A 13355-nucleotide genomic window follows, 5' to 3' on the forward strand; every position below is an offset into this window, starting at 1 on the left:
ATTGAAAGTAATTTTCTTTTATAAAATAATGCTAATATATTAAATAATGCTACTGTATTAATCCCATATTAATATAAAAATTGAAAAATATAAATATGTTAATATTAAACAGCATAAATATTTAATTATAAATATATTACTTATTTGTAAATATTTAATTAAATTAATTTTTAAGACTGCTCTTTTAGTGGCAGAAGATTTACTTTTATATTAAAATCGTTAAATAAATTTGTATTCAAATATACAAATTAACCTAATTCTAACTTCAGCAATTTCTCTTTGTTTGACGGCATTAGCTATTCTTTCAGCAAATTTCCTAGGATCTTCTCCAAAGAATCGGATGTATATTCTGGGCAAAAGGAATTTCCGCTTGAGAGCGTCTAAAGTGAGAACAGTCCAAAGTTTCCGCTTGTTATCGTAATCGATAATGGCGGCAGGAAACCAACCGAACAAGTTACTCAGCGTCTTGTCATCAAATATTCGTTCTTTGTCCAGAATCTTCTCAACAAATACCGTAGCTGGTAACGGATAACGAACACCATCGATGATGCCAAGATTTATCCATTCATCTACCGTTCTATTAAATCGCAGTATATTATAAATTATATATTAATAATTGGGAAAATAATACCATATTAGTATATAATATCAAATTAATTCAAAAAAATTTTTTGGAAAACATAAAAAAATTAATATATATATATATATATATATATATATATATATATATTTAAAAGAGACGCAGATACCTTATTTTTTTACAATGCAAAAATATAATAATTTTAATTTATATAAATTATAAATATAACTGATTGTTTAAATTATGTCTTTATATATATATATATATATATATATGAATACATTTAATAACTTACTTTTAATAATTTGTAATGTAAAAACTTTAAAGAGCTTGTTTAATATCAGAGCTTTAATTTGACATTATATTCAGCTGCATAACTTACTTTAATAGCAATATATATTTGCTATGATTTACTCAAATATTGCTTCATAGTACGAAGCTACGTTTCTGGAATTTATTACCATCAAAATTTGCCAGAAACTCGAAATTGAGTTGCAAATTTCTATAAATTTCTATAATTCTATTCTATTACATCTACTACATCTACTACATCTATTTTAACACACATATTGTATTCACATCGCATAATACTAATAGAAAAGAAATATATATATATATATATATATATATATATATATATATAAAACATGTCTTAGTTAAATTGTTATCTTGTTTTTGCATAATATAAAAACTCCGTTATAATTTAATATCTTACTTTCAACAATTAATTATATAATTAATTTATATAATAATTAATTATATTACACAATATTTTTTCAATAATTGTAATAAGCACTTTTAAATAAGTTAATTAAATGACAATGCATATTATTAGATATAATTTTTATATTTAATAAAGATAATATGTATAGAAATATTTTTTTAATTTATCATATATATTTTTCTTTTAACATCTTGAATTTATTAGTTTTTGTAATGTTTATTATGTTAAAGTAATTCTTACCTACAATCATATTTTTCATCGTCGAATAGTTCCAACGATAAATAATTTGCCTTGGAGTACAAATCATATTTTTCATCATAGGAAAATAACGTCTGGATATTTTCAGGCGATAATATGTCACATGTTTTGATGCCTGCCGCTTCTAAAGCATCTTCTATTTTCAGATTTTTGTACATTCTTCGCCTTCTTTCCATTTCAACGTTGCGCGGCAGAATCTTTGGTCCAATAGTACATTCCATTTGTACTTTTGGCAAAAATGTCTCCGCTGGAAAAACCTTTATTCAAAGAGATAAAAATTCAAAATAGAAATTATTAAATACTTTCAGTTTTTTTAGAAAATTAAATAAGAATTTATGTGTGTCTCTTTATTATATAATAAAAATTATAAAATATCAAGAAACATTTTAAGTAAAGATTAGGAATAAAAATGAAAAAACATCGATCAAAACATGCAGTAACAAATTTAAATCTTTGATATAATTCATTAAATATAATTCTTTATTTTTATATTTATAATAAACTATATTTAATAAACTATATTTATAATAAACTTTCCCTTTCATGTAATTAAACATTTTTTTATTCCTATAAAATATAATTTAAAATTATCACATTTTTGTAATATATTACATATAAAATCGATAAGAATACATATTAAATCAATAAAAAATTAAATAGAACATATTAATCAAATCAATAGAAGCGAATTATTTTTGCATAATTATATATTTGCGTACAATAGACTTATCTTCAGGCAAAGTCACCCATCGCTCTGCTGCACCAAGATAAGTATGTGTTTCCTGTATTTTAATATTTTTCACAATTGGACTATGATGTTCTGTGCGAATTTGCCATATAAGTTTGGTCCTTCTCGAAGCAGTAGGTAAAAGATCAATTGTTTTGGTTCCTACACAATTTACAAAATTATGATTATATGTAATATAATTAGAGTTACTTCGATCTCTGTTTAATTGCAAATGTAATAATTATGGAAATCTCACTTGTAATAATATCTGCATAATAACCTCTTCTATGACGTCGCATATTATTATCTTCGAAATCCTTAATATTCATTTTTAATGCTTACATTAAATATTAATCTTTGAGAAATTTAATCTTTGAGATACACATCTATATTATATATAATTGTATCTTTAAATTATAGCAATTACTAATATGCACAGTTTACATATTTTCATATCAGTTTCAGAGTGAACTTATTCTCGATTAAATTTGTTGTATACTTCTCATGTTATTATCATCTGTTTCGCTAATTAAAGAAAAATTGTGTTAGCTGTAATATTTACGATCGAAGGATAATACTTACAACAAATTAATCTTATTTTAGGCAACGCTAACAAGACTTACAAAACAAAGCGCAAATTATACGAAAATGATGCAAAATTAATTTAAATTGAAATTAAAATACCAGAAATAGAATATTTAAATACATAGGACAATAAATAAAAAATATACGACAAATACAGAAGTACATGAGATTTATTATATTTGATAATAAATATATGAAATATATTTACTTAATAATAAAATGCGTTAAATATCTTATGACAATAACGAATTGGCTGGATTGCGCTCGTTTTATACTTGATGTATGTAGATGTATCATCTCATTATTCCTTGAAACAAATACCACGAGAAAATGCGATCATATACAAATAATTCACGATTAATAATAATTATTTAAATCTTATGATAAACATATCGAGACAATAATTATCTATCGGGAAAATATATTTCGAGTAAATTTATTTATTTCAAAAATAGAAACTGAAACAAGTGAATAGTAAAATTATATATAATTTTATTGCGATATAAATGATAATTACTTTTTATCAATTCTTAAATTAAAATAAATCTTGTATCGCGTTTTCACTTCTTCGCTTATTTAAATATAATATATTTATTATTTTTAAATTATATAAGAGCGCGGAATTATAGAAGATCAGATACAAAATTTTAAAAAATATATTAAAAAATAGACAAATAATATACCTAATATATAAAATAAATAATCTTTAAATAAACAAATCTTAAAAAATAGTTTTAATACTTTACGATATTTATCTTTTAATTATTTATAAAAAATAATTTTATATATTGCGTAGCACTCAATAATATGTAAATTATTATCTTATATAGATATGTATAATAAATATGTGTTATTAATTTTACTTATTTGATAAGATGAATGTATCGAGTATCGATATTTTACCAATTCATGATAAGAAGCAATGTAATAGCACCGACAAGGTACTGTTAAAAGCAGTAATGCTAAAAATAGGTAATTTGAAAAATCCGCTGTAACGCTGTCTCAAAAAATATAACAATTAAAAGTAAGAATAATAATTCATAACAACAGAAATGCAGTCACTTGAATTCTTAATTTTTTTTCAAGTGACTGCATTTCTGTTGTTATGAATTATACTTATTATTCTTACTTTTAATTGTTATATTTTTTGAGACAGCGTTACAGCGGATTTTTCAAAATATATGTGTATGTATATGTATATATATATATATATATATATATATATATATAATATATGTATGTGTATATATATATATATGTATATATATAATTATATATGTATGTGTAGATATATATATATATATATATATATATATAAAATTATAAAATAATCTATATAGTTTATACACATTTGTATATTATGCACTATAATGTATGTAATAATAAAGAAAGACACTTTCTCTAATATTTAAAAATTTTAATGGTATTTTTAATATATAATGATTTTATATCCTTTATTTTTAATATTTTTTATTAGAATTTTAGCTAAATGAAATAATAGACTTACAATTAGATAAATTTTATTAGAGGAAAATCAGAAACCAAAAATTTGAAAGGAAAAATAATTTTGTATTTCTTTAATGTGTTTTTTCATTAAAATCATTTACTTTAAATACTAAATTTGTTTATTAAAAGTTATATTCATCATTGTTAAAGTTTTATTTTTTGAAGAATTATTAAAAATAAATATATAAAATAATTATAATTAATTACGGATTGATTATAAGTTGTCTCAAATTTTTATAATTATATAGAAAGATAATATTATATAATATAATATTTTGTATAATTATACAAAAAGTTATATCAATTATCTCCGAGCTCATGGAGTCTACTTAATTGTGATAAAAATGTACTCATGAATAACCATCTTTTTGTATATATTGATATAATAGTCAATAAATATGTTTTCCGGCTATTGTAGAATAAAAAATGATAAAAATACATTAAGGAAGACATAAATAATAAAATATTAATAAGTATTATATTATCTCATCTAAATAATCACTATACCTCATCCAAATATTTACACTTACTTCGAAAATCTAATACAAGATTTTTGTCAGAAAATATAATCTTTATAAATATGCAATCCTTGTAAATCACATTATTTACAGATAGAATTATTATAAACATCAAATTATTTACATGAGGTAAGACATAACATTTAATAATACAACTATATGTGAATTATAGATCTTCAGTGAGTAAAACTAAGTTATTAATTGAAGATAACATTTTAAAGTATACATTTTTTTGTACGAATTATCTTAATTATCAATGAATTTCTTGAACTAATGTTTTTTTATTTATATATGCGTAGAAACTTAAAAAAATTTTAAAAGTTCTAAAAAATTTATAATGAGCCATATTTATATTATTTATAATGAGTTATAAAAAATATATAATAGAGCCAGACAGCACAAAAAGGCCAAAAGATGTCTTAAAGACGTCTAGAGGACTTTAAGACGTCTTTAAGTCGTCTTTTAGATGTCTTTTGGACATGTGTGTTGTCTGAGAATATTTATCTTATGATAAAATGGTATAGTTGAAACGCTTATTAGCAACATTATCATAATAACCATAATGACATAACAATCACCATGAAACTATTAAATATGACTAACACATAATGGAGCCAATACTTATCGGCATGATAAGATATTGTTAAAACGAATGACATATATGTATTGTATTATAAATTTTTTTTATTCTTTTTTACTTTCATAATATAAAAAACTTATGCGACGTTAAACTATAAATAATACATAAATAAATATAATGCAATAAATAATACCCTAAAAAGAACCTTATAAAAATAAAAAAATACGCCAAGTACATAAAAAAAAATAAAAAATCTAAAAGAGTGATTAAAAATAAAATATTTAAAAACCGATATGATCCGATGAGATCAATACTATACTAGTTTCCGAATTATAGGCTAATCTTTTACAATTTGAAGGTCAAATGACCTCCAGATAACATTTGCGCCCCCCCCATGTTACTTATACCATTGGATAGCAAATTTCCCCCGCTTTTTATTTTTGCAATAAAAAATGAGGGTTCCTATTTGAAAAAAACAACTTGATCTTGAAACAATTCTGAAGGTCGCTGTCGAGGTCAATGTCATGGTTACCATGAGATGCTCCGTTTGATATCTTACAACTTTTGTATTTGAAGTTTTCCTCCATAACCCTTAGTTTCCAAAATTTTCGGGGGTATCCAGACTTTTTCCTAACCCTATATATATACATATATGGCAAGCAATATTTTCCGCAATGATCGATTTATTATACGCTGTTTTGATAGACGCTGAAAAGAAACGTTTGTATATAATTCATAGATTAATCGCGAAATGGATAGATAATTTCAAAATACAATGTCTTCTGATTGTAAGGTCGTTATGATAAGTTGTTATTTTATAATCATAGTGTGATTAATTACTTCTTTCAGAAATTTTCGTATAAAATTTAGAGCCTCGTTTCGAGAAGCATAAAGATAAAATAAGATTGGGAGTGACAGGAATAAAATGTTTTTTTTTTTTTAAATTAGTTATTTTGATGTTTGACATCAGATAAAATTTAAAATTTGCTCGATGAGACAGATAATTTGTAATTTTACAATCGCAAGAAAATTATACGATCTGGGAGATATTATGTACTTATATTCACCAAATTGTGACAAATATTAATAAAGAAAAAAGAATATTAATGAACGTGATATTGTAAAACAACTTCTCTTTATATGAATTAAGAAATAAATTTATTCACACACTCGATATCTTATATTGCGAATAAGTATGCAATGTATAGTATCTAATAAAATATTATACAAAGTTAAACAAATTTCAGAAAGCTAAACGCATGGATTATTTGGCATCTCACATCTTTCTTTTCTTAATGTGACACCATCCGATTATGAGGTCATTAAAAGTCCAATAAAATTTGAAATTTTTAAAATAAAAGAAAAATAGAAAAATTAAAGAAATAGGAAAGTTCTGAAAATCTAAGAAGATATTTCTATAAACGCTCTCTTTTATAAAAAAAAATAAAATTTTTTCAACCGAAAGGTTTGAAATGATCATATGACATTTACAAAATCACAACACATTATTTTTCTGTTAAAAATTTTATTTAATTGAAGAAAAACAATTTGTATGACATACTGTTTGATTTGTTTAGTGAAATTTATGTAATGTATTATATATAGAAATTTGACAAAAATTTTTATATTTATTCATTTTTAATTAAATCCACTGTATATAAATCCACTGTATAGATATACTATACTATCCTTATATGCTTTTATATATATATTTAAAAAATGTAACAGGTATCCTATAAAGTCCATATATTACATTTGCGACTGAGTCATATATACCATGAGTTATATACCATAATATATTTTCGTTTCCGTTTGTTTCTTTTTTTTCTGTTCCTTCTTTTCCTGTTTCTCCTCCTTCTGTTCTTTCTATTCCTTCTGTTTCTGCTTTGTCTGTTCCTTGTCCTTCTGTTTCTTCTTTTTCTGTTTTTTTTCCTACTTCTTGTTCTCCTGTTTCTTCTTTTTCTGGTTTTTCTTTTATTTCTTTTTTTCCTCCTCCTATTTCTTCTTCTTTTTTTGATTTAGATTCGACAGAGACGTTATCAGAGATTTCGTTCGAATTTAAAGAATGGGTCTGTCTCAATACCATTACGATAACCATCATCATTAAAATAAAAACAAATTTCATCTGCAAATTTTATAAATCGAAAATTAACATTTTATAAATCGAAAATTAACAAGTAATGAAGAGAAATGTAAGATAATAATACAAAAGTTAAAAAATATTAATTATATTATCAGTCTATTAATATTAAATTCAATTATTATTGAGTTCATGTTTACTGTTGAATATATTAAAATAATAGAATGCTTTCAAAAGATAATTCAATAAATGAAGAAATATTAAGACTCAGATTTGTACAAAATAAGACAGCATATTATTCGTATTATTCGTATTTCAGCGTATTATTCGTATTTGACGTTTTAATTATGCTTAAATGAATAATTGTGATAGATATAAATGATACGTTAGTTTAGTAGTAAGATATTTTACATTTTAGATTCTTTTTTTATTTTCTTTCAAGCATGATTATAGAGCAGCTTATAATTATTTTCTTTTTCAATATTAAAATAAAATTAATACTATCAAAATATCAACAAAAATTGTTTAGTTTGAAAGATCTTAAGCATAAGCATAAGAATTTGAAGAATGCTATTTAATTTATTTACAACAAATTTATTTACAATGAGATGTAAATAAATTGTTCGCAAATATTTTGGGCATATTTGCAAAAATTTTAAAACTTTGATAATTCATTTAATAATTTGAATTTAATAATTTATTTTATAATTTGATTTTTAAATTTAGATTATTTAAATATCTAAAAAAAATTATTATTTATGATTTTATTAAAAATCTCGATTTTTTCATTGATTCTTTTTCTTTTTTTTTTAATTACTTTAAATTTACTTTAAATAATCTCAAAATTTGATTTATTTTTTTTTTCTTTATTAATTTAGCTTTTTAATATTTTATTCAATTCAATTGCATTGAAATGAATCTATTCATTTCTTTTTATCTCACCTAATATCGATAAGAAATATTAAACAATATTAAATATATAAAATTAAAATATATAAAACATTAAAATATATAAAACAAAGTATATGTATAAAAAAGAGAAAAGAGACTAAATATAAAGAGATATTTTAGATAAATATTTTGATAGATAGCTGATTAGGGGAGTATCCTTATTCTCATTTTCTATATTTGTTTAAACAAAATTATTTATATTAGAATTATCTTAAAAATTATCGAAAGAAATGATTATCTTGTAATAAAGTGCACATTTAGAAAATCATCTAATATGTATAATACTTCAACGTACATATAATTGATTTATTTGATACTCACTTTTAATCGCAAACAAAGCAAATTTTAAGTTAAGCTGCAGAAAATGAAAAATTACACGTTTGCTTCAAATGTTGCTACATATGATATATAACATTCAGTTTGGCATTTATAACCAAGTGAAATAATTATCTAAAATTGCATACGTTATTAAACTCTTTCGCAACAAACTAATTTCCAGCAAATTGCAACTTTTACAACAGACTATCTGCAAATGCACTTATTATGTTTGCGCAACTTACAGTTTTACAATTGAAGTATCATTTATGATAACTTATTGTGAATTTTCAAAGCTATTGCAAATTCATACAAAGAGTATAAAAAATATATTCTTTTATTAGTAATTATAGGTATAATTCAAAATAATAAAAAGCATGTAAGAATTGATCAATATAATTATTACGTAATTTAACACGTAAAACAAACTGATATAAAATAAGATATACGATAGTATCACATAAGAAAACATTGCATTTTGATACAAGAATGGTTTAAGAAACAATTTTTTTCACAAAATTTTGTACAAATAATTTAAAAAAAATGGAGATTAAGAAAGAAATTTGTTATATATAACGAATCCACACAGCAATATGACTTCTAAAAGAACTCTTAAAGTACAATTACTACAACAGAATATTTTTTTGGCAATATTCGACAAAATTTTTTTTTCAGTGTAGATAATAATTCATATATATTTATTCTTTTCTTCATTTATATAATCACAAATAAATAAAGAATTATTTTCTTCTCAGTTATTTAATTATGATTACAGTTATTTAATTATTCTTACGGTCGATTTTCAAGTTCTCTGTTTTCTAATTATATTTTAAGTATATTTTTTCATACATTTATACGTTCTTTATACATTTATCCAATAATAAAATATAAAAAACTGCGATTGATTACTTTCTTGTTATATCATCGTTCGCGTTACTCAACAGTCAATAATTCGTAACTCAAACTCAAACTGGCGTTGATTCTCTCGAAACTTAATGATGAACCCTCATGTAGCAGCAATCGGCTTCATCGTGCAAATCCGCGCGAGAGCAATCCGCGTATTAAGGCGCGGATTCGTCTGACTAACGCATGTTGCAACTCTCTCGCACGTAGGCGGGACAGGTTGCGAATGTGTTCATTACTAGGGATGCGTTGCCATCATTAATATCGGGAACGACGCCTTATAAAGAGCGCATCGTACTCCACAAACGTGCCCATCTTACGTTCCTTGCGTCGCAACCGGGCGCAAAATCCGAACGCCATTAGATTTAATTAACACCTCCTTCGCCTCCAATGCCGATCGATTCGCTCATCCGGCATGCGAGACGTTCGTATACGATCTAGATTATAATTTAATCAACTGATCGAAAGCGCGCAGCGCACGTCATCGCAAACAAACTCACCTTGTCGCGCGTATGGATTTACATAATCGTGCGAATATACTCGAAACCACATTACGGTACTAGTCGGTTCAGTTGATTCTAATCACGTTTAATTCTTTTATTCACAACATTTCCAATGGTGAATATAAAAAATGTTTCTTCCTTATTTGTACTTATGCAATTATTCATGTTTATACGATCGATATAATTTACGCATATTTAAAAAAAGAACGCAGAATTTTTTCAATAAAAATAAAGCGATCAATGAAATTTTTATTTATATAGTTTTATATAATTTTAAATAATATTTTTATTGTATATATTTTGTATACATTTAAATATAAAGATGTTCTGACTCTGATGATTTAAATTATTTAGTAAAATCTACAATTTTTACAGTGAATAAGAAAATGTGATTACGATTTTAAAAAATTGACTTAATTTATTTTATTCAAGAAATATAGTTAAAAGTTTATATAACTTTTAATTTTATGGTTTATAACTTTAATTTTTTGGTATATAATTAAGTTACATCTTCCTTTTTTGTTATTTTTAAAATATTATTTTTAACAAACTTTAATTCGACTTAATAAAAAATTTAATTTTATTTTAATTACCAATATGCAAATAATAGATATTAAAGAATATCATAAAAATCCTCAAGTTCTTTAAGGTTAGACATTCTTAAGAAGATGTGTCATTGCGTACAATAGAATTCATTGACCGTTAAGCCGACTCTACGAAATGTCGCAATTTTTACGAGGCGGTCGTTTAATGCGGAAAAAAATCTCATCGCTGGTCTCAGAGATTGCATTCGCGTCGCGAGATGTCAAAACGTCACGCGACATGCGCGACGTTCGCAAGTGCTTTTGCAACAAAGTGCACTTCGTCAATGCTTTCTAGCGGCCTACACGTCACTGACCTTGGAAAAGGTCCACTTTGAGAAGTGGACTGGTGGTTCGCGCGCGTGGGTCGGTATCGAGAACGATCCGTGAAAAATGTCCAAGTCAACTCGGAGTGTCGGACAGGTTTTGGTGACCGCCGAGAGTATAAGAGAGCTACATTGCCCAGTCGTTTATCCCTAGATGGTGATCCTGAACATGCTCGTTGTTCCACCATGAGAAGTAGCATGTGTCTCTCGCGAATGAATGCATATCAGTGCAACTAAATTATGCGCGCTTCTAGGGCTCGTTTAAACTCGGGACACTGCTAGCGCTTGACAGATGCGCGTGTCCCTTTTATGCGTTCACGTCTCTTATCCTCGTGCAACGACAGAGTTTGTGATTATAACATACATAACAAACTAAGATTTCATCAATTTTTTCTGCATATTATTATTACAATAACTCGATTGTGAATCTCCGATTAATGTTTAGATTCGTGCGTCGAAATTCCTCTCAAAGCAAAATGTTTGGAATATAATTATAATGTCAATATTGTGTGAAATTAAATTGCTACGTCAATTATGTCAATATTGTAGAAAATTAAATTGCTACATCAATTAGATGTATCGAAATAAACGAAAATATTATAAATCAGGAAATCTAATGTAACAAGAGCGATTGATCTATAAGTAAAATGTTATTCCTTGTTCAATTTAAATTGTGATAATGATTTATTATTTCCACCGTGTTTCGGCTATATTTTATTACATTTTGTAGAATAAGATAACTTTACGATAACGCAACAAGATTTTAGAGCAATCAACAGTTTCATTCGGTGGCTGGACACGGCGTTCGTTTTAACAAGATTCCGCCGTGCCTGCGCTATCCTTGGGGGCAAAACGCAACGGTGTTACGCACAGAGAATAAATTTACATTCACGAACGGCGGCGGCTTTCAACGAGTTCGCTAGATAAAGGCGGTTCATTATGTGCCGCATTTATTACCCAATGGCGGTTCTTGATCGCCTCACGATTGCCTTTAATCCCATCGTCGAGATCGGATCGCGCCGGGATCTCGCGTAATCGCGTTACCGACTTCCAAGGACCAAAACACGTAAGTATCCTATCCTCGTCCTCGCACATATTCTCGTTAAAGCGCATCGAGCATTACAATGTTTGTCATTTTGTACAAAACTCAGGTCAGGGATGCAAAAATCAATGTGTCCATGAACAGAAAGTATAATGCATGCATCGCTTATTGATGAAGTGCATGATAGAGTCGCGTTATTTGTAATCGCGTGTTTTTTTTTAAGGGAAATGAGATACTTTTAATAGTAAAAATATGCTTGTATTATAAAAAAAATATATAGCTTGTATCTATTTCATTAGCTTCTTTACATATGGCATTTATAATCTGCGATAAAATTTAAGATATAGCATATATATTATATAGAAACGGACTGATATGACGTATATACGTATAATACTTTATATAAAATTTAAAAATTTAGTAATGATGTTATTAAATAACCGTTATTATAATTGCAAGAAAACATATAAAAATAGATATAGAATCTATTATTGGCTGCAAATTGCTGGCGATGAAAAATGCGATTGAAAAAGTATATACCTGCTTAATCACATAATCACATAAATGCGATTAAAGCCGCGACTTTGTAAAACGCAATAGTGGGATTGTAAGAAAGGGCCTTTCCACGGGAAGTCGCGCGAAGCTGTCTAGATGCGCGTGAAATTTTTGCACCCCGCGTATACACCTATCAATACGATACACACGCATATGTGTCTATATATGTGTATGTGTGTGTGTATATCTATCTGCTCGGGCTCAAAGTTAATCTGGATTAACCGGTCTTGAGCTCTTCACGGTTGAAGGGAGAGAGGGGTGAAAGGGGTGGCAAGAGGCGGGACAAAAATCGAGATCAAAGAAATATACCCTCTGGAGAAGAGAGACTAGTCCTCTTTCATTTTCTCTTTCTCCCTCTCTTTTTCTTTCTCTCTCTCTATCGATCTATCTATCTATCTATCTATCTATCTTTCTCTCGGTTGCACCAGGCTTGGAGTCGCGGCGGTAGGCACATCAGAGTCGAAGCGCATTGTCGTGCGGTGCAATGGAGAACTCTATTTCTCTCTAAATCTCTCTCTTTTTCTCTTGCTCTCTCTATTTCTGCGCGTCTCTCGCGATGATCAACTCGGCGATTATTCCGACAACGACCACGCGCAGTTAAAGCTATATCGCTCTGGAACA

At 26.4% G+C, this 13355-nt stretch overlaps 1 protein-coding gene across 1 annotated transcript in view; it reads right to left on the reverse strand.

Moving 5' to 3' along the window:
• LOC105258587 (dynein heavy chain 1, axonemal) overlaps nucleotides 1–2618 on the reverse strand; it is an 87031-nt gene extending 84413 nt beyond the window's left edge. Inside the window, exons 1-4 of the mRNA XM_025413539.1 lie at nucleotides 2546–2618; nucleotides 2282–2451; nucleotides 1545–1819; nucleotides 254–577 (exon numbers count right to left, since the gene is read on the reverse strand). Coding sequence (XP_025269324.1) covers nucleotides 254–577; nucleotides 1545–1819; nucleotides 2282–2451; nucleotides 2546–2618 — 842 coding nt within the window. The remainder of the gene's footprint in view (nucleotides 1–253; nucleotides 578–1544; nucleotides 1820–2281; nucleotides 2452–2545) is intronic.
• Nucleotides 2619–13355: the final 10737 nt, after the last annotated feature.

This window comes from Camponotus floridanus, unplaced genomic scaffold, assembly GCF_003227725.1.
Source record: "Camponotus floridanus strain SB8 unplaced genomic scaffold, Cflo_v7.5 scaffold68, whole genome shotgun sequence".
In the NCBI taxonomy this organism is placed as follows: Eukaryota; Metazoa; Arthropoda; class Insecta; order Hymenoptera; family Formicidae; genus Camponotus; species Camponotus floridanus.